The sequence below is a fragment of the Salvelinus namaycush genome, chromosome 8 (genome assembly GCF_016432855.1).
Source record: "Salvelinus namaycush isolate Seneca chromosome 8, SaNama_1.0, whole genome shotgun sequence".
In the NCBI taxonomy this organism is placed as follows: Eukaryota; Metazoa; Chordata; class Actinopteri; order Salmoniformes; family Salmonidae; genus Salvelinus; species Salvelinus namaycush.
This window is the reverse complement of record NC_052314.1, coordinates 34431542-34454553: the sequence shown is the minus strand read 5'-3', so window position 1 is coordinate 34454553 and position 23012 is coordinate 34431542. Positions and strand designations below refer to the sequence as shown.

General features: G+C 43.2%; 1 protein-coding gene across 3 annotated transcripts; it reads right to left on the bottom strand.

The window, feature by feature from the left end:
* Positions 1 to 1282: 1282 nt before the first annotated feature.
* Positions 1283 to 17640, bottom strand: LOC120052631 (GDP-L-fucose synthase-like). Of its 3 annotated transcripts, none has more exons than XM_038999659.1 (10): positions 17524 to 17640; positions 7036 to 7205; positions 6785 to 6899; positions 6332 to 6460; positions 6171 to 6244; positions 4063 to 4196; positions 3372 to 3503; positions 3184 to 3263; positions 2926 to 3025; positions 1283 to 2718 (listed from the first exon to the last, which is right to left on the bottom strand). In XM_038999659.1, the coding sequence occupies exons 2-10, from the start codon at positions 7194 to 7196 to the stop codon at positions 2663 to 2665; spliced, it is 981 nt and encodes a 326-aa protein (XP_038855587.1). In that variant the 5' UTR covers positions 7197 to 7205; positions 17524 to 17640; the 3' UTR covers positions 1283 to 2662. The 3 variants fall into 3 exon arrangements, with proteins under 3 accessions (XP_038855587.1, XP_038855586.1, XP_038855588.1); XM_038999658.1 differs by having other exon boundaries at positions 7036 to 7196; XM_038999660.1 differs by lacking the exon at positions 6332 to 6460 and having other exon boundaries at positions 7036 to 7196.
* Between the last annotated feature and the right edge of the window lie 5372 nt (positions 17641 to 23012).

The following is a 23012-nucleotide window of genomic DNA, read 5'->3' as shown; positions in this document are numbered from 1 at the left end:
TTAATCTGTGTCTGGGAAACCGGGCTCGAGAATCCATTATTAATCCAACTTTAAATTATGCCACATTCACATGCCATCAGAAACTGGGAACCTTCGTGTTGAAATGAATGTACATTATTTATGTAGAGCTTCGTATTGGCTCATTCTGAAACTTCCCAAGTCGGAAACTCAGGATCATCGTTCTACGCGTTAGCAAGTTGGAAAATTCACAAATGAATACTCCCCTGGTAGGTCACTCCCAAGTATTTTTGTAAGTTTATGGGGACACTGAACACCAAAAACAGGTCTCAGAGCATTGAAATGATGCATTGCAACAGATTTAGCTAAGAATTTAAAATCTATACACCACTGATCAACCAGACAGGTGTTCCACATGCCTTACCTCACCTCACATGGTGTAGAATGAAGTTTCCCTGGTCTGGGGTGAATTTCCCCCACTAATGATTAAGGTTAGGATTGGGGTAGGGTAAGTTGATCCTAGAGAACATCACCCAGGAGCCACAACACTGCTTCACTGTTCTGCACCAAGGCAAGACTGAAAGTAGTTGTACAATGACACCCAGACTTTGTGGTTAAAATAAACATTCTTGATTTATTCTCAGCCCGCCACCAATATACATACTGCACCCTTTAAAACAATTTGTTTTTTGTAAAGAAAGATATAAAATATCCTCTCAAACCACCTAGTATTCTACACTGGACAAATAAACATGTAAAGTGTTGGTCCCATGTTTCATGAGATTAAATAAAAGATCCCAGAAATGTTCCATACACACAAAAAGCTTTTCGCTCAAATCTTGTGCACATATTTGTTTACATCCGTTAGTGGGCATTTTTCTTGACCAAGATAATCCTTCCACCTTACAGGTGTGGCATAACAGGAAGCTGATTAAACAGCATGCTCATTACACAGGTGTACCTTGTGCTGGAGACATATGGCCAATCAAATGTGCGGTTGTCACACCACAATGCCACAGATGTCTCAAGTTGAGGGAGAGTGCAATTGGCATGCTGACTGCAGGAATGTCCACCAGAGCTGTTGCCAAATAATTTAAAGTTAATTTCTCTACCATAAGCTGCCTCAAACGTTGTTTTAGAGAATTTGTCAGTGTGTCCAACCAGCCTCCCGACCGCAGACCACATATGGAGTCGTGCGGGCGAGTGGTTTGCTGATGTCAACGGAGTGCCCGATGGTGGCAGTGGGGTTTTGGTGTGGGCAGGCATAAGCTATGGACAATGAACACAATTGCATTTTATCTAAGGCAATTTGAATACACAGAGATACCGTGACGAAATCCATTTTCTTTTTATTAAGGTATCTGTATTCCCAGTCATGTGAAAGCCATAGATAAGGACCTAATGAACATATTTCAATTGACTGATTTCCTTATATGAACTAACTCAGTAAAATCTTTGAAATTGTTGTATAGTGAACAAAAATATAAAACTCAACATGCATCAGATGATACAGTAGACAAATTGAGAGTAGTGTGAACAGCCCACTCTGAACAGAATTCACCAGAGCCTTCCTATTGTGGTTTATTTTTGGACAATTCTATTCCTATGGTGTAGGCATGATTATAGCGAGGGGGACAGGGGAGACGAGACAGTGGAGTCCATCTGGTCACTCCAGACATCATTTGATAGGATGCGTCCCAAATGGTACCCTATTCCCTACATTGTGCCATAGGGCTCTGGTCCACAGTAGTGGGAATATTATATTGGGAATATGATGCAGTTTGGGACTCATCCAAAGTGGTTTAGACAGAACGTTCAGACAAGCCCAAACTTCACATTCAAGGAATTTCAGCGACACGATCAGGACCACATTTCATCTTCTGTAATTTATTGGCGTTCGCACAAATGTAACGTGCATGCCGACACCTACATTTAACATGATAATCATTCCACAATACTGAGAGATAAACTCAGACACTACAAGCTACACTGTCAATTCCCCTCACTCCAGCACGAGCCCACATCAATCTGACAAGATGGCAGTTAACGTTCCTCATGTGAGGTCTGACGAGTACATTCTTCAGTTCTAGAACCTTCAGCTCCTGAAGGTTTGACTCCACGACCTCCTCTTCCTGCTCCTGTCTTCCTGGGACTGGTTGCTTGACAGCCAGTCAGATCAAGTATAGATAACTGCATACTTGAAGTGTGACTGAATAGTGGGAGTTTCAAAAGAAGTGAGTGGATCAACAGCGATGGATGTAACATCAGGGGGGGGATTTTACTAAACTAACATATGGAATTGTTTTAAGACGGTCATACCGTGAATTATTTTAGGTATTTGATTTAGAATTGTAGGACCCCTGTAGGTATCACCAATTTTTGGGGGGAGGTAAAATATTGAATTTGGCTTTTACTACTATAACCCATAGCAACACACTCACATTGATTACAATTTTGGACAGGTACCTAACATTACATTTAGAATGTAACCTACCCAACCCTGGTGGTAGGTTAGCTAAAATGCTACAGTTGTCAACAATCAACTGGTTGTGCAGCCCAATCTGCCATGCAAAACGGTCGAGAGTGGCAACAAATTGCCCAATTAGCTGATTCGCTTTCCATACACCCGCTCTGTTGATCCTCCCACTTTCAGACACACTCCATGTATGCAGTTACCCGTGACTCAATCAGATTGAAGGAATATTCACTTGCGGGCGTTGTCGTAATTGGCCACGAACCAATCACACGTCTGCTTCAAGGCTGTGACAGAGGGAAAAACAACAAGGAGAATCAGCAATTGCGAACGTTAATAAAAAGATGGCCGAATACAGATACATTGTTTTAGCACAACAGTTTTTGAACTACGGTGTGCAACATGGTTCAATGTGCAAATAAAATAATGTTTTAAAATCGGCCCAATCTATTTTGTTTTTTTTCTCTAATTGCCGGCGTTGGAGAAGTAGGTACCTTGTTTGAAGGGGGTAAAGGTGAAGTTGGGGTGGTGCCGCAGCAGCTTGGCATTGCTGGCAGTCTTCTTGAACTGACCGTCCGCTTTGGTAGTGTCATACTGGAGGTCATGAGTTAGGGAATCAAACACACACGGGTACCACTGCCACTACTACTGGCAGGTTGTGCGTGTGGATAGTGAGAGAATGAGTACAAGAGAGAGGGAGTGTGGTGTGTGTTAGCGCTGTAATCTGGCCATGCAGCCAGGTGAAAGGATACAGTCACTTGACCTTTGAATCCCAGCGCCTCGACGACGGCCTCGGCTGCCTCCTTGATGGACACCTCATCCTCCTCGCCAACTAAAATACAAAGCGAGAGAGGGAGACAACACTGAATCCTGAAAATATTTTTTTGCTTAATGTGTGTGTTTATGCGTGTGTGTGTGTGTGTGTGCGCGCAAGGCTCACCAGACAGTATAATGGGGTCCACCTCATGGTACTCTCTCAGCACCCAGAGGAAGAGATGAGCCAGGTCCAATGAGTAGATGAACTGCCTTCTGGGAGTTCCTGAGCCCCACACCACCAACGGACTGCCCTCCTCTAACACACGGATGAGTAAAGGCTTGTTAGAAGAAATATAATTTCCCGTGGGCAGATTCTGCGTGTAGACAGAGAGAATCTACCAGGGACGTGTGAGATCCGAGCAGCATTAGTTCAGTTATTTTAAAAAAATGTCTCACTGGTTAATTGGACGTATTAAGACTGGGCGAAGGTGGTGCTAAAACTGCTTGAAATTAAAATTGCCTCGAGTGCTTCGTGCATGTGCCCACACGGATCAGAAAAGAGGTTCTTTGGCTAAGAGCTTCCTTTCGTGAGGGTGGAGACATCGTTTTTGGCAGAACTATGAATTTCTAACACTATGAACACAGAGTTAATCCCGCAGCTGACCAAATTCTGCGAATCTGGATTAACAGAGATTAGATGTAGGGAGGTATACTGTAAAGGTTTTATACATTTAATAAATGTTATACACATTCAGAGCTATAAACCGAATTGCAGTATACAGACCCCAAAAAGAGAGCAGGCTACAGTTGGCTGGAGAATAAAGAAATAGATATCGTTATAGCTATTAGTGAGTGTTGTGTAGTTGTTATCTTACTCTGAGCAATGTAGGCTTTGTGTATGAGACCTGGCAGTACATGTCCATCCTCAATGTTGAAGTTATCATGAGGACCAAACACATTTGTTGGTATCACTGCTGTGTAGCACCGCCCATGCTTCTGGTGATACGCCCTGCAACACACACACACACACATAACCCACTAATCCATGAACACACACACATAGCCATATACACTACATGGCCAAAAGTATTTGGACACCTGCCCATCCAAAATCATGGGCATTAAAATGAAGTTGGTCCCCCTTTGCTGCCACAACAGTATCCACTCTTCTGGGAAGGATTTCCACTAGATGTTGGAACATTGCTGCAGGGACTTGCTTCCATTCAGCCACAAGAGCATTATTGAGGTCAGGCACTGATATTGGACGATTAGGCCTGGCTTGCAGTCGGTGTTCCAATTCATCCCAAAGGTGTTAGATGGGGTTGAGGTCAGGGCTCTGTGCAGGCCAGTCAAGTTCTTACACACCAATCTCCACAAACCATTTCTGTATGTACCTCGCTTTGTGAACGGGGGCATTGTCATGCTGAAACAGAAAACACAGCATCTTATAGAATGTCATTGTATGCCGTAGCGTTAAGATTTCCCTTCACTGAAATTAAGGGGCCTAGCCCGACACATGAAAAACAGCCCCAGACCATTATTCCTCCTCCACCAAGCTTTAAAGTTGGCACTATGCATTGGAGCAGGTAGCGTTGTCCCGGCATCCGCCAAACCCAGATTCATCCGTCGGACTGCCAGATGGTGAAGCGGGATTCAACACTCCAGACAAAACGTTTCCTCGACTCCAGAGTACAATGGCAGCATGCTTTACACCACTCCAGTCAACGCTTGGCATTGTGCATGGTGACGCTACGCGCTTCAGCACTCGGCAGTCCCGTTCTGAGAGCTTGTGGCCAACCTCATGGCGGCTGACAAGTTGTTGCTCCTGTACGTTTCCACTTCACAATAACAGCACTTACAGTTGACCGAGGTAGCTCTAGCAGGGAAGAAACTTGATGAACTGACTTGTTGGAAAGGTGGCATCCTATGAAAGCGCCATGTTGAAAAGGCACTGAGCTCTTCAGTACGGTGCATTCTACTGCCAACGTTTATGGAGATTGCAAGGCTGTGAGTGCGATTTTCTACAATGAGTGTGGCTGAAATAGTCTAATTCAATTTGAATGGGGGGGTCCACATACTTTTGGCCATACTACGCACTTGGTTTGAGGAGTTTAACTCGGGATAACCGGTACCACTGAATTGGCTCACCTTTTAGCCAGGTACATTTCTATGGCAACGAATCCTTCAGAACTAACATTGATAAAATCAAAAAAAAAATCGGCATGAAGTAATAAAATGAAGACGGCACTTCATCAAGCCTAATTTCACACCATAGCCTGCTAAATTTGCAAGATAACTCTTGGATTGATGTTTCAGCATTATCCCAACGAAGAGTTCCGCGTTTGACAAGCCACGTGCGACATGCACGCAGTTACATGCCTGCTAGCTTTAGCAGGACAAGCTATATCCATGGTCGTTGTACAGATGCAGCCAGAGCTGGAACACGAAGGTAACTGAAGCTGGCTAGCTTTAGAAAACCGTGAGTAGATCTAGCTTGAAATCGTAGTATACCCTTCTAGTCTCCCTTGTAATAAAGGTTAAAGACATGCTCCGGGACTTTGGCGACGACTAAGTATTTTTTAAAACCTCCCGCTTTGGGCTGGATGTGTTAATGTGTAGTATACACATGCATAATCTATGAGCAGAATTACTGTCTTACCTCAATTAGCCACGACATCCCTAGTTTGAAAGCGACTGTTTTCTGGAAGCTGAGCTGCGCCATTTCCCCCAATTTGTTTTACTGTGAGCAAGCTCCCTTGCAATTCGAGTTCCAGCCAATCAGCTTTAGCCCCTTGCCATTTGAGTGACAGCTAGGAAGATGCACACAGCAGAGCGAGATAAAAATCACAATGACGTGGTGCACATATCGGCACATATGTGGCATAGTACGCACATTTCGGGGACCACTTTTGTCTCGTGAGCGCTAGTTTCATAACTGGCTAAAAAGTACCTGAGAATCGCTTTAAATAAAACAAGAACACACCTATTGTGGACATCAATCATTCTCTTAGCGTAGGCGTAACCATAGTTAGACTCATGAGGAGGGCCGTTGTGGATCTGGAAAAAAAGAAATAAGAGATAGTCAACTACCATCATGTCTACTACCATCATGTCTACAACACATACACACACACAAGCCGTTACCATGGTCTCATCAATGGGGTAGGTGGTCTTGTCAGGGAAGATGCAGGTGGAGAGACAAGAGACCACCCTGACAGCGTCTACCTCGTGTGCTGCCTGAAGAACGTTGTCATTGATGTAGATATTGTTCCTCTGGAGAACATGGATGGATGAATACATTGGTAAATAAACATGATCAAAATCACACATGGATGGATAAGTTTGAGTCCCCATTGGCACCCTATTCACGATATACTGTAGTGTACTACTTCTGACCAGGGCCTATAGTTAGTGATTAGGGTGCCAATGGGGATGTGTCAACTTGCACACTCCCCATCATGGATTTTTAGACATAGGATTTGTAAAAGTTTCCACCTTTGTAAAAGTCATGTGAGAAAATTGTGCAAGTGCACACTTCGGGAACAGTGTGGAGAATCGGGATGCAGCCCGTTTCATCACAACTCCTGAACCACTTACCCAGAAGTCTAGGTTGGCCCTCATGTTCTTGAAGAGCCCTCCCACCATGGCTGCCAGGTGGATGATGTGGGTGGGCTGGTGCTTCTGAAACACTGCCCGTGTCTCACCCATGTCCCTGAGGGAGCACACACAAGTTATCTTGACTTTTCAAAGACACAGGAACTCAGAGGCTGGGCTACAAAGCCACCCAGATCAAGGACTGAGGCAGGCGAGGGAATGTTGGGTCAGGTGTGTGTGTGTGTAGTTCTCACATGAGGTTTGCGTCCTTAGACGAGAGGAAGATCCACTCCTCTCCCTCTCTGGCCCCTCCCTCTTCTTTGACCACATGTTCTATGGCCCTGCCCACCAGACCAGTTCCCCCAGTCACCAACACGCGCATAGGACCATTTTGATCCACTGTACGATCTCCCATCTGCGCACGCTCACACAGAGAGAGAAATGGGGGGAGGGGAGCGGGAAAGAGAAACAGTGAATTGCTTACAATCTGTAGATCAGTGAAGTTCAAGATAACCTACAGTTGAAGTCGAAAGTTTACATACACCTTAGCCGAATACATTTAAACTCAGTTCCACAATTCCTGACATTTAATCATAGTAAAAATTCCCTGTCTAAGGTCAGTTAGGATCACCACTTTATTTTAAGAATGTGAAATGTCAGAATAATAGTAGAGAGAAGGATTTATTTCATCACATTCCCAGTGGGTCAGATGTTTACATACTCTCAATTAGTATTTGCTAGCATTGCCTTTAAATTGTTTAACTTGGGTCAAATGTTTTGGGTAGCCTTCCACAAGCTTCCCACAATAAGTTGGGTGAATTTTGGCCCATTCCTCCTGACAGAGCTGGTGTAACTGAGTCAGGTTTGTAGGCCTCCTTGCTCGCACACGATTTTTCAGTTCTGCCCACAAATTTTCTACAGGATTGAGGTCAGGGCTTTGTGATGGCCTCTCCAATACCTTGACTTTGTTGTCCTTAAGCCATTTTGCCACAACTTTGGAAGTATGCTTGGGGTCATTGTCCATTTGGAAGACCCAAGCTTTAACTTCCTGACTGATGTCTTGAGATGTTGCTTCAATATATCCACATAATTTTCCTACCTCATGATGCCATCTATTTTGTGAAGTGCACGATTCCCTCCTGCAGCAGCGCACCCCCACAACATGATGTTGCTGCCCCCGTGCTTCACGGTTGGGATGGTATTCTTTGGCTTGCGAGCATCCCCCTTTTTCCTCCAAACATAATGATGGTCATTATGGCCAAACAGTGTTTATTTTAGTTTCATCAGACCAGAGGACATTGCTCCAAAGAGCACAATCTTTGTCCCCGTGTGCAGTTGCAAACTGTAGTCTGGCTTTTTTATGGTGTTTCTGGAGCAGTGGCTTCTTCCTTGCTGAGCGGCCTTTCAGGTTGTCGATATAGGACTCATTTTACTGTGGCTATAGATACTTTTGTACGCGTTTCCTCCAGCATTTTCACAAGGTCCATTGCTGTTGTTCTGGGATTGATTTGCACTTTTCGCACCAAAGTACGTTCATCCCTAGGAGACAGAACGCGTCTCCTTCCTAAGCGGTATGACGCCTGCGTGGTCCCATGGTGTTTATACTTGCTTACTATTGTTTGTACAGATGAACGTGTGTGGAGGTCTACAATTTTCTTCTGAGGTCTTGGCTGATTTCTTTTGATTTTCCCATGATGTCAAGTAAAGAGCCACAGGTGCACCTCCAGTTGACTCAAATGATGTCATTGCTTTAGAAGCTTCTGATAAGCTAATTGACATAATTTCCCAAGCTGTTTGAAGGCACAGTCAACTTAGTGTACAGTCATGGCCAAACGTTTTGAGAATGACACAACTATTAATTTTCAGTCTGCTGCCTCAGTTTGTATGATGGCAATTTGCATATACTCCAGAATGTTATGAAAAGTGATCAGATGAATTGCAATTAATTGCAAAGTCCCTCTTTGCCATGCAAATGAAGAAGGCTTCAGGGCGCCCAAGAAAGTCCAGCAAGCGCCAGGACCATCTCCTAAAGGTGATTCAGCTGCGGGATCGGGGCACCACCAGTACAGAGCTTGCTCAGGAATGGCAGCAGGCAGGTGTGAGTGCATCTGCACGCACAGTGAGGCGAAGACTTGGAGGATGGCCTGGTGTCAAGAAGGGCAGCAAAGAAGTCACTTCTCTCCATGAAAAACATCAGGGACAGACTGATATTCTACAAAAGGTACAGGGATGGACTGCTGGGGAATGGGTTAAAGTCATTTTCTCTGATGAATCCCCTTTCCGATTGTTTGGGGCATCTGGAAAAAAAGCTTGTCCGGAGAAAACAAGGTGAGCGCTACCATCAGTCCTGTGTCATGCCAACAGTAAAGTATCCTGAGACCATTCATGTGTGGGGTTGCTTCTCAGCCAAGGGAGTGGGCTCACTCACAATTTTGCCTAAGAATACAGCCATGAATAAAGAATGGTATCAACACATCCTCTGAGAGCAACTTCTCCCAACCATCCAGGAACAGGTTGGTGACGAACAATGCCTTTTCCAGCATGATGGAGCACCTTGCCATACGGCAAAAGTGATAACTAAGTGGCTCAGGGAACAAAACATCAATATTTTGGGACCATGGCCAGGAAACTCCCCAGACCTTAATCCCATTGAGAACTTGGTCAATCCTCAAGAGGCGGGTGGACAAACAAAAATTGACAGCATGCCAGGGCGGATTGCAGGTCTTGAAAAACACTGCAAATATTGACTCTGCATCAACTTCATGTAATTGTCAATAAAAGCCTTTGACACGTATGAAATGCTTGTAATTATACTTCAGTATTCCATAGTAACATCTGACAAAAATATCTAAAGACACTGAAGCAGCAAACTTTGTGGAGATTAATATTTGTGTCATTCTCAAAACTTCTGACCCCACTGGAATTGTGATATAGTGAATTATAAGTGAAATAATCTGTCTGTAAACAATTGTTGGAAAAATGACTTGTGTCATGCACAAAATACATGTCCTAACCGAAAACTATAGTTTGTTAACAAGAAATGTGTGGAAAGGTTGAAAAACGAGTTAATGACTCCAACCTAAGTGTATGTATGTAAACTACTGACTTCAACTGTACTTTGGAAGAAGGCTACAAAGTTACTTCATACAAATGGCAGGGAAATGACTTATCCCAAATTGATTGATGAATTTAGTGAAATAGGAATCAAGAATCAATTAAACAAGAGTTAATAAAAGACTAATCTCCAACAGCCAGCTCATTCTTTCTGTCAAGCCTGGGGACGAGGTTACACACAGTATAGAAAAAAAAACATGAACTCAAGGTGCAATATAATCTAGTTTGTCCAAGGGTGGGTGTGTGATACATACGCCTACACTTACAGGTTCCGGGACACGTAGCGAGACGCAATGATGCATTGTCCCAGCATTTTGAAATGACAGATTAAATTCTTTTTGTAACCAAGAAAGAATCAAAGAGGGAGTGGACTAAACTCGTTAGTCTGCTTTTCTACTAGCCTGAGTGCCAGTCTGTTTGTGCTATCACAACTCCCTGTCACTCATTGTCATGTTTGGCTTGACTGCAATAGAATACACAACAGTATTTATATAGATCTGGGTAGATTTGAACTAGGTTGAATATAGGGTATTAACCTAGCCTTTTTACAGGATGAGGTAGAGGATGTAACGTCGAGGATGACATTTCAAGAGCAAACAAACCACAAATGTAAAATTATATCTGATAAGATTTAGCCTAAGTGGAAAGTACACCATGTCCTTTTTATCTAGTCTCTAGATCCCAGTTCCTATTCTAGTTTCAGGAATTAGCCAATAGTCTACAATGTAATGAAGGAAAGAGGAAGCAGACAACACTTGACAATGGGTTTTCTGTTTCTCAATGGTTGTTGGATTGGACTTTCCCAAAGGAAAGAACTAATGGGGCTTTACGACTGTGCCTCAAAATTGTATACATGTATATGGGTCAATGACATGTACATTTCAAATGAAATATTTTCCAAAATCAACAGCTAGCCTAATATACATTTTATGTATACTGTAAACTCAGCATTCAACAATTTCAAAATACTTTGAGTTACAGTTCATAAGGACATCATTCAATAGAATGAAATAAATTAGGCCCTAATCTATGGATTTCACAGCTGGGAATACAGATATGCATCTGTTGGTCACATATACAGTACCTTAATAAAATAAAAGTAGGGGTGTGGATGAGGAAGCCAGTCTATCTTGTGTGACCACTATTTGCCACATCATGCTGTTGATTATGGCCTTTGGGATGTTGTCCCACTCTTCTTCAATGGCTGTGAGAAGTTGCTGAATATTGGCGGGAACTGTAACACGCTGTTGTATGCGTCGATCCAGAGCATCCCAAACATGCTCAACGGGTGACATGTCTGGCGAGTATGCAGGCCATGGAAGAACTGGGACATGTTCAGCTTCCAGGAATTGTGTACAGATTCTTGCGACATGTGGCCGTGCATTATTAGGCTGAAACATGAGGTGATGGCGGCAGATGAATGGCACGACAACGGGCCTCAGGATCTCGTCACGGTATCTCTGTGCATTGAAATTGCCATCGATAAAATGCAATTGTGTTTTTTGTCCGTAGCTTATGCCTGTCCATACCTTAATAACCATGCGGAACCCTGTTCACAACGTTGACATCAGCAAACCGCTCGCCCACACAACTCCATACTAGGGCTTGGCGGTATACCGTATTTTACAGTATACCGGTATTGAGGCATGGACCGGTTTGAGTTTTTAACTTTACCTTCTATAACTCTACTTGAATGTTTTTTTTTTTTTAAATGCGATACACCGTGTATAACGGCAATCTTTTAAATAGTTTACTCCACTACTGGAGTGCCCTCTCCATGCAGATTTCCACACAGATCTAGCCCCGCCCTCTGTCACCCAAGGAGCGCATCTGCTGTTGCTGGACCACGAGACACTTGCTTTCAGTCGGTCAATGCAGCACAAGCAAACAACGTTGATGACGATGCAGTTTTCAGTTGGCTCCTTAATAGAAACCCCCTACAGTCAATTAGACAACGATGAATTCTACCAATCTCTTACATTCAACCCTACAGAGGACCTAAAAACTGAATTGAAAGGGCTCCTCACAGAAAGGAGAATGAAAATACATTTGAACTCATTGTCTGAAATGTAGCCAATGGCAGCCCACATATGGCTTAATTTTATCTTCTTCCAAAATTCCACAAGAATGTTGAAAACCCCCCCAGGCAGACCAGTCATTAGTGGTAATAAAAGTCTGACAGAACCCATCTCTAAGTACACTGCTCAAAAAAATAAAGGGAACACTTAAACAACACAATGTAACTCCAAGTCAATCACACTTCTGTGAAATCAAACTGTCCACTTAGGAAGCAACACTGATTGACAATAAATTTCACATGCTGTTGTGCAAATGGAATAGACAAAAGGTGGAAATTATAGGCAATTAGCAAGACACCCCCAATAAAGGAGTGATTCTGCAGGTGGTGACCACAGACCACTTCTCAGTTCCTATGCTTCCTGGCTGATGTTTTGGTCACTTTTGAATGCTGGCGGTGCTTTCACTCTAGTGGTAGCATGAGACGGAGTCTACAACCCACACAAGTGGCTCAGGTAGTGCAGCTCATCCAGGATGGCACATCAATGCGAGCTGTGGCAAGAAGGTTTGCTGTGTCTGTCAGCGTAGTGTCCAGAGCATGGAGGCGCTACCAGGAGACAGGCCAGTACATCAGGAGACGTGGAGGAGGCCGTAGGAGGGCAACAACCCAGCAGCAGGACCGCTACCTCCGCCTTTGTGCAAGGAGGTGCACTGCCAGCGCCCTGCAAAATGACCTCCAGCAGGCCACAAATGTGCATGTGTCTGCTCAAACGGTCAGAAACAGACTCCATGAGGGTGGTATGAGGGCCCGACGTCCACAGGTGGGGGTTGTGCTTACAGCCCAACACCGTGCAGGACGTTTGGCATTTGCCAGAGAACACCAAGATTGGCAAATTCGCCACTGGCGCCCTGTGCTCTTCACAGATGAAAGCAGGTTCACACTGAGCACATGTGACAGACGTGACAGAGTCTGGAGACGCCGTGGCGAACGTTCTGCTGCCTGCAACATCCTCCAGCATGACCGGTTTGGCGATGGGTCAGTCATGGTGTGGGGTGGCATTTCTTTGTGGGGCCGCACAGCCCTCCATGTGCTCGCCAGAGGTAGCCTGACTGCCATTAGGTACCGAGATGAGACCCTCAGACCCCTTGTGAGACCATATGCTGACACATGCACATTTGTGGCCGGCTGGAGGTCATTTTGCAGGGCTCTGGCAGTGCACCTCCTTGCACAAAGGCAGAGGTAGCGGTCCTGCTGCTGGGTTGTTGCCCTCCTACGGCCTCCTCCACGTCTCCTGATGTACTGGCCTGTCTCCTGGTAGCGCCTCCATGCTCTGGACACTACGCTGACAGACACAGCAAACCTTCTTGCCACAGCTCGCATTGATGTGCCATCCTGGATGAGCTGCACTACCTGAGCCACTTGTGTGGGTTGTAGACTCCGTCTCATGCTACCACTAGAGTGAAAGCACCGCCAGCATTCAAAAGTGACCAAAACATCAGCCAGGAAGCATAGGAACTGAGAAGTGGTCTGTGGTCACCACCTGCAGAATCACTTCTTTATTGGGGGTGTCTTGCTAATTGCCTATAATTTCCACCTTTTGTCTATTCCATTTGCACAACAGCATGTGAAATTTATTGTCAATCAGTGTTGCTTCCTAAGTGGACAGTTTGATTTCACAGAAGTGTGATTGACTTGGAGTTATATTGTGTTGTTTAAGTGTTCCCTTTATTTTTTTGAGCAGTGTACATTGATTACTTTATTAAGCCTTTTCACTCCCAGTCCATCTTCAAGATACCACAGATGTATTGAACAAAATTATGGAATTTAACAATATAGGTACAGCTTCCTTTTTAGTCGCCATGGATGTGGAGTCTCTATACACCACCATTGGACATGAACAAGGATTGGCAGCTATGCACCATTTCTTGAGTACCCGGCCTGAGACGGATGCCTCCCGCAGAATTCATTGTCTCACTGACTGAACGGACTCTCAATAATAACATCTTTGTCTTTCAGGACCATATTTTTTTAAACAGGTCAAAGGACGTGCCATGGGAGCTTGCTACAGCCTTTTCTACGCTGGTTTGTATGTAGGTAAATTGGAAAATGACTATGTATCCTTCTAAAAAAAACACACAAAAAAAACAGTTATTTGACCGGATTATAAGGTGGGGACGCTATATTGATAATGTTTGCCTGTTCTGGTATGGCTCAGGATAACTTATTTCCTTCCACCAATACCTTAACAGCATTAACCATATCAAACTAACTACGGAGTACAGCAAGGATAATCCTTTTTTGGACCTTGACATCAGTAAAAATGACCACGGTTGTTTGTACACATCAATCTTTAGGAAGCCTACAGATGGGAATACCATTCTGAGGGCAGATATTTTCTTTTAGCCTTTTGGAGTGGAAGCTATTCCATATGGCCAATTCCACAGAGTCCGCGGTATTTGCGATCAGGAAACAGACTACAGTGTCAAATCTGCTGAAATGCTTCTTGAAATCGTGGCTACAGAGCTCAGTTCCTGAAAGATGCAGGTATAAGGGCTGGATGACTTGACAAAGAGAACTTGTTGCGAAGGGGAGTGCCTCATGATGCACCAGAGAGTGTACTTTGTTACAAAATACAGCACTGAAGCAGAGAACATTAAAAATTATTTAAAAGAATTGGGGAATCATCCAAAGTGATACGCTACTACGTAAAGTGTTCCCAGAGCCACCAGTCAAAAGGTTTTAGAGATGTCCTACCCTAAAATACAAATTAGTCCACAGCTATCTTCCTGCTGACTCAAAAACTTGGCTAGACCACAAACCCAGGGGCTCTTTTAAATGACTCGCTCAATACAGAAGTGGTCAGATGACGTGGATGCTACACTACAGGACTGTTTTGCTACCACAGACTGGAATATGTTCCGGGATTCATCCAATGGCATTGAGGAATACACCACCTCAGTCATCTGCTTCATCAATAAGTGATAAGTGAGTGTACGTACATATACCGAACCAGAAGCCATGGATTACAGGCAACATCCGCATCGAGCTAAAGGCTAGAGCTGCCGCTTTCAAGGAGCGGGAGACTAATCCGTACACTTATAAGAAATCCTGCTTTGCCCTCAGACGAATCATCAAACTATCATGGTCCAAACATTCCAAGACAGTCGTGAAGAGGGCACGACAAAACCTTTTCCCCCTCAGGAGACAAAGGATTTGGCATGGGTCCCCAGATCCTCAAAAGGTTCTTCAGCTGCACCATCAAGAGCATCCTGACCGGTTGCATCACCGCCTGGTATGGCAACTGCTCAGCATCTGACCGTAAGGCGCTACAGAGGGTAATGCGAACGGCCCAGTACATCACTGGGCCAAGCTTCCTGCCATCCAGGACCTATATAATAGGCAGCGTCAGAGGAAAGCCCATAAAATTGTCAGAGTTTTCTCTGCTACCGCACGACAAGCGGTACCGGAGCGCCAAGTCTAGGACCAAAATGCTCCTCAACAGCTTCTACCCCCAAGTCATTAGACTGCTGAACAATTCATAAAAAATCACCACCGGACAATTTACATTGACCCCCCTTGTACACTGCTGCTACTCGCTGTTTGTTACCTATGTATAGTCACTTCACCCCCACCTACATGTACAGATTACCTCAACTAACATGTACCCCTGCACACTGACTCTGTACCGGTGCCCCCTGTATATAGCCTCATTATTGTTATTCTGTTACTTTTTATTTTAGCCTACTTGGTAAATATTTTCTTCTTCTTGAACTGCACTGTTGGTTAATGGCTTGTAAGTAAGCATTTCACAGTAAAGTCTACACTTGTTGTATTTGGCTCATGTGGCAAATAAAGTTTGCATTTCAAATCAATCAGTGCAACCATTTATTGCACAGAAAAAGTATTTTGTTGACACAGCTTCTAAAATGGAGTATCAAGTCAAGCATTTAATCAACTGCAAAACCACACGTCATCTACAGATTGGAATGTCCATAGTGCAAGGTGCTCTACATTGGACGGACAGATAGACGCTTGTTCCAATCAAACCTGATTTGAAGAGGGAGTGGTTACATAATACAAAATGTAACTTTTGGGTGTCAGGGGAAATGTATGGAGTAAAAAGTACATTCTTTTCTTTAGAAATGTAGAGAAGTAAGAGTAAAAGTTGTCAAAAATATAAATAGTAAAGTACAGATACCCCAAAAAGCTACTTAAGTAGTACTTTCAAGTATTTTTACTTAAGTACATTACACCAATATTATTTTCTAACTATAGAATAATTATATTTACATGACTCCAACTGTTCACCCAAGTGTTTTGCACTAGATCGTAAGTCAAATCGCAACCTATGGTTATTGTTTTCCCATATCGTGCAGCCCTACGCCGCAGTGTGGAAATGATCTCAAATGAGTGCAGGAAATGCAGAAATTGATAAAATGCTGAAAATTGTTTTATACTCTTCAATTCAACCAAAAACAATCAGAATGGATTAAGACCCATTGAAATCACTTAGAATGTTGCCACCCTAGGGTCACACACTCCTCAATATATATTTAGAACTTTTATTATTAAAAAACAAATACTGTAAAAAATTTAAAGAATACCCGAAATATTATATTTTGGCCATATCACCCAGCCCTACTCCGTCTGCAGTTATGAGGCCGGTTGGACGTACTGCCAAATTCTCTGAAAAAATGTTGGAGGCAGCTTATGGTAACCAAATTAACCTTCAATTTTCTGGCAACAGCTCTGGTGGACTTTCCTGGTCAGAATGCCAATTGCACACTCACTCAAAACTTGAGACATCTGTGGCATAGTGTTATGTGACAAAACTGCACATTTTAGAATGGCCTTTTATTGTCCCAAGCACAAGGGGCACCTGTGTAATGATCATGCTGTTTAATCAGCTTCTTGATATACCACAACGGTCAGGTGGATGGATTATCTTGGCAAAGGAGAAATGCTCACTAACAGGGATGTAAACACATTTGTGCAAAACATTTGAGAGAAATAAGCTTTTTGTGCGTATGGAACATTTCTGGAATCTTTTATTTCAGCTCATGAAACATGGGATGGACACTTTCCATGTTGAGTTGATATTTTTGTTCAGTATAGCGAAGTGTCTCTAAAATACCCTATGGGGAAAAAAATTATGGTGGAAAAACTTTCGATTGATACTATTTCCTTGTTTGAAAGCTGGGTTTTATGGGGATGATGACACCTCAACTGTGGTGTTCTACTGGCCCGTTAAACAGAACGTGTAAGGTCCTTGGACTAACAAGGAGTAACGCTACGGTCTTTTAGTCCAGTATTGGGCTAGGAGGTCCCAAGGATTCTGTATAGCATGGACCATAGAGGAACATCATGTTATAGTTAGCTAGCCTTTGCAATTTAAGAGAACATTTTATCTAGCTATAACGTTTTCTGAGAGTGTTGAACTGAACCAATGTTACTGTCTTGTGTGTCAGCAAGAGAATGCTTAGCTAGCTAACTGTTAGCTAGTCACGAACAGCTTTCGAAGGAAAAGCAATCAAATGTGAATTTTACATAGCAACCTTTGTAATCGAAACTACAATTATTACTGCTAGCTACAGTTACATATTTTACTTACCAGTTACTCCAGAGCTTGATTCTTCTTCTAGCTATGAAGTTAGATGCTTCTATTAAATGGGATTGTGATTCTGAACAGTCAACCCTCCACCAGTCTCAAGGGAGGACATGGTTCTTCTTCTTCGATGAGGTTTAAGGGATGTTGGCATCTGTTAGATGTTGTATTACCGCCACCTAGTAGACTGGAGTACAACTCTCTTATACTTTGCTTGAATAAATAAATAAACAAATTTGTGCGATCGGTTTTCTATCGCTCATTTGCACGTCACGTCAATGATATCATGTCACCGTGTGGGACTGTGGGTCAATTAACCTTGTCGGAGTGGCGCCCTGATTCTAGGTTGTGAGCCAGGCAGGCTACTTACTGCCTGGGGTGGTGTCAAATCAAGTTTATTTTATATAGCCCTTCGTACATCCGCTAATATCTCGAAGTGCTGTACAGAAACCCAGCCTAAAACCCCAAACAGCAAGCAATGCAGGTGTAGAAGCACGGTGGCTAGGAAAAACTCCCTAGAAAGGCCAAAACCTAGGAAGAAACCTAAAGAGGAACCAGGCTATGAGGGGTGGCCAGTCCTCTTCTGGCTGTGCCGGGTGGAGATTATAACAGAACATGGCCAAGATGTTCAAATGTTCATAAATGACCAGCATGGTCAAATAATAATCAGGAGTAAATCAGGAAATCAGGAGTCTCCCACTCAGAAGTACGAGATGGGGAGGGGGCGGGGGTAGGTTGACCTCAGGTCTCCCCACTGGAAGCCCGAGGTAGGGGGAGCGGGGGAATCTTTCAAATAGCGCACCTCTAACTTTGTACAGTACTAATGCAGTTAGTAAAATCAGTAACACTACGAAATGCTACCAAATAAACAACAATTAATTCATAATACTGTGAATATATAGTTTCACAGACATATTGTTGCATTGTTTTCTGTTTTTTGCGAAATCGTTAATAATAATATAAAACCAGTCTGCACACCACCAAGGTGAATTGGTTTAGTCTTGACTCTTGGTTGACAGTGTTGGGGGATGAGTAATGTATTGATGCTCGAGTGCCAAATCAACACAAAGGACCAGGAAAAGGTCTATGCCATCAGGTTCCCAGTTTAGGAAAAAGAGGAAAGAAGAACAGGAGAAATGAGCAAAAGATAAAGGTACGCAGCTACTTTATCTCATTATGAGTATAATATTATGCATTTAATGAAATAGGCTAGTATAACACTTATGTTTGTTAGCCTATGTTGCTATGTTGCTTGCTATGCTATTACACATACATAACACACACATACATACGCTTACATAACATTGGATATAATTTTAACACAGTTTCATCATGATAATGTGTGTAGCCTGCAGGTCCTGAGCTCAGTAAGGAGAATTTCCAATGCTGTAGGCTAACTTTAAAGACGTCTATATTATGCTGATATTTTGTATATTTTGTGATATATTGAGTCTTTTGGGGTGTCTTATGCCTAGAATTAGCCAAGGTGGCTGTATGGTTAATTTGGTTCCTATTCTGAAAGTTTGATAAATTGTGCATAATGACATGTATATTTAATTGTGCAACAACTCTATTTAGAGTTTCAGACACATATACTGTATTTCAATGCAAATTCAGGGGCACTTCTGAAATATTTTGGAGCACCCTCTGGCACTGGCAAGGATGAGGAGCCATCTACCTCCTCAGTCACACAAGCCTCTTCAGAAATGATCTCGGAGCTTCAGGAAGAGGAGCCATCCACTTCCTCAGCCACACAGGTGTCTTCACAAACGTTGTCTGAGCCTAAGGATGAGGATGAAGACTCATTTGCTTCCACTTCTCCCCAGCAGGATTCTTCAGGTGTGTGTGTGTGTGTGTGTGTTTGTGTGTGTGTGTGTGTGTGTGTGTGTGTGTGTGTGTGTGTGTGTGTGTGTGTGTGTGTGTGTGTGTGTGTGTGTGTGTGTGTGTGTGTGTGTGTGTGTGTGTGTGTGTACACGCACATGTGTCTATGTGTGCATCCCTGGATAACATAAACAAAATAGATAATTACCCTTTGGCAAAGTTTTAAGTTTCCATATTGTAGTTGGTTGGTGTATTCTGAAAGAAACAACAGCCTCTTCTGCTACTGCTGCAAACTCTCTTCTAAGAAGAAAATTAATTTAGCAAACTCAGGACTGACAGACTGGAATCATGCAAGTTCTTTGCTGACTTCACACGACAGCACTCCAGAACACCAAAACTGCATGAAAACATGGAAAGAACTGGCAATGAGGATCACAAAAGGGGAAACAATTGATAAGCATGACATGACACTTATGGAGGCTGAGAGGATAAGATGGAGAGAGGTGTTGACATGTCTGACTGCTATTGTGCAGTCTCTGGCAGTTAGAAATCTGGCACTAATTTGATCCAGTCATGAAAGAGCACCTTAACCGTGTCCAAAAAGGGACCTTGAGTCACACCACCACACCACCTTGGCCACCAAATACAGAATGATCTCATTGAATTGTTGAGCAGCAAGGTAATTTCAATAATGGTGAGTGACATCAAACTGGCAAAATTCTTCTCTATCATTCTAGATTGCACCTCAGATGTCAGCCACACTGAACAGTTGTCAGTTGTGATTAGAATTGTGTCACTGAAGGAGGAGCCCCACACAAAGGAACATTTTATGGGGTTTTTGAAGACAGAGGAGTCCAGGGGCCAACATTTTGCATCCCTGATTCTCAAAAGATTAGAGGAGCTAAAAATTCATTTTGAGGACTGCAGAGGACAGTCTTAGGATAATGGGGCCAACATGAGAGGCAAAAACAAAGGTGTCCAAGCCAGACTCCTGGAAATGTATCCAAGAGCTCTATTTGTGCCATGTGGGGCTCACACATCAAACCTGGTTGTGGCTGATGCTGCTAAAAGTTCTGTCGATGCCACAGGTTACTTTGGTATCTTACACAAACTGTACACCTTGTTCTCAGCCTCCACACAGCGTTGGGCCGTCCTGAAAACACGTGGACATCACTTTGACGATGTGGACTGAGACAAGGTGGGAGAGTAAAGTAAAGTTAAGAGTGTCGAGCCACTGAGGTATCAGGCAGCAACAGTGGTGAGAGAGACACTGATTGAGGTGAGGGATCAAACCAAATACCCTGTGATGAAGATTGAGGCCCAGTCCTTGTCAGAGGAGGTGGGATCATATCGCTTCAGCATCTGTACAGTGGTGTGGTATGACATCTTTTTTGTTGTTGTTGAAAACTCTGTTTATTCAGTGTTACACACAAGACAACACAATATAAATAATATACTCAAATAGAAAAAATAAAAAAGAATAGCTTTAAAGATACCGTACTTTGTACAAGTTAAACACACCGGGCAGAAGGTTACCAAGGTTAAACGGCAATCTGTAGTACAGGGACAGAGCAGACACCTCACCATTGTTCCTGTAAACAGACAAGGGATAGGGGTGGAGAAATGCAACCACTCACAGACAGTCATGGCCACAGACCAACCATCCACTTGACCAAAAATAAAGTTTACAATGCTTAAAAATGCTTAAAAGACAGACGCAACTGCGTCAAAACTCCTCCAGCCACAGGTAAAAGTCAATAAGTGCGAAAACACTCACAAATATACAAATGTATGACAAATACATACAACGGGTCAAAATACGATACCTGGGGAAAAACCAGTCTGGCGCAATCACACTAAACACGTAACAAAACAATTTCACACAAAGACATGGGGGGGAACAGAGGAATAAATACAAGCAGTGTGATTAGGGAATGTAAACCAGGTGTGCAGGGAACAAGAAAAAACTAATGGAACAATGAGAACATGGAGCAGCGATGGCTAGAAAGCCGGTGACGTCGACCGCCGAACTCCGCCCGAACAAGGAGAGGAGCCGACTTCGGTGGAAGTCGTGACAATGATTGCATATACATCTGAAATTGCGCCCCTGGGAAGCTTGTTCAGCTCAAAGATGCTCTCTATAGCTGTATTCGTAGGCCTATGGGGAAATTCAGGTGTGTTAGCTCTGACAACGTTCCTAGTCTGGAGATAGCGGAAAAAGTGGGTTTGAAGGATTTCGAACTTTCCCTGTAGCTGAGCAAAAGAGGCAAATATATCATCAAAGAATAATTGGGCTTGTGAGGAGAGGCCCAGTGAGTGCCAAATGCCAAAAGCCCCATCATTCAAAGATGGAGGAAATAAAATGTTCTGATTGATTGGGCCTGATAGAGAAAAGCCTCAGAGGCTAAAGGCTAAACGGAACTGATTCCAAATTTTAAGAAACTGCTTTAAAATTGGGTTGACACACCTTTTGCCTAGGGACACTGGGAGAGACAAGAAGCACAACACAGAAGAAAGTGCAGCATGTTTACACGACTCAGACTCCCTCTGGACCCAGAGTGGTCTAGGGCCAGTAGGATCAGTCTGCAGCCAGTACAAAAGGGCTCTGTAATTTGCAGCCCAATGTATGTCTGAAAATTTGGTAGAGCTAAACCACCCAATGCTTTAGGCTTCTGTAAATGTTTTCTACCAATCTGTGGTACCTTGCCATCCCAAATAAAATACATGAATGTTTGATCCAGTGAATTTAAAAAAGATTTTGGAATAAAAATGGGAAAACATTGAAATAAATATAAAAATATGGGCAACACATTAATTTTAATGACATTAATCCTTCCAATACAAGAAAGAGGTAGCGAATTCCAAAAAGTAAAAGATTGTTTCAAACTGTCTGCTGGAGGAACAATGTTTTCCTGAAACAAATTAGAATATTTCCTTGTCACTTTAACTCCCAAGTAGGTGAGTTGATCCCAGACAATCCTAAACTGAAAACTTGCAAAAGAGCACTTTAAAGCAGCCTTATTTACAGTAAAAGCTCACTCTTGCCTAGATTCAGCTTGTACCCTGAGATTGATCCAAACATTTTAAGAACAGATAAGGCACGTAGCAATGAGGTATCATGGTTGGAGATAAACAAAAGGAGGTCGTCAGCATATAGCGAAACTTTCTGCTCTAAGTCCATCCTGATTATAGCTTGAATGGCATCATTAGAGCATAGTGTGATGGCGAGGGGCTCGATTGCCAAAGCAAACAACAAGGGGGAGAGTGAACAACCCTGTCTGGATCCTATTTCTCACAAAGCCAGTCTGGTCAGAGTGTCTTACTTGGTGCAGCGAGCCTTCCATACAGATGGCTAAGAGCTTGGCTAGGATTTTGTAATCACAGTTTAAAAGCGAGATTGGGCGATAGGATCCACATTCCAGGGGTCTTTGTTTTTCTTTTAATAGTAATGAAATTGAAGATTGATAGAGACTAGGCGGTAGCTTTGACGTATTAAGGCACTCTGTAAATAATCGAGACAAGAATGGGCAAAGCAGACCAGAAAACATCCTGTAAAATTTAGTTGGAAAACGGTCCGGACCTGGTAATTTATCATTTTTCATTGCGGACACTGCTGTTGCAATCTCCTCAGGTGTAAATTCTTCTTCTAAACAGTCATGGGAGTCTGTATCAAT

Excerpts from the sequence above, each read along its gene's own strand:
- LOC120052631 (XM_038999659.1), bottom strand. The coding sequence starts at position 7,196 with ATGGGAGATCGTACAGTGGATCAAAATGGTCCTATGCGCGTGTTGGTG. Across the intron at positions 3,504-4,062 it reads CAAAGCCTACATTGCTCAGA|AGGAGGGCAGTCCGTTGGTG; the intron begins GTAAGATAACAA and ends TCCGTGTGTTAG. Across the intron at positions 2,719-2,925 it reads CTTTACCCCCTTCAAACAAG|CCTTGAAGCAGACGTGTGAT; the intron begins GTACCTACTTCT and ends CCTCTGTCACAG.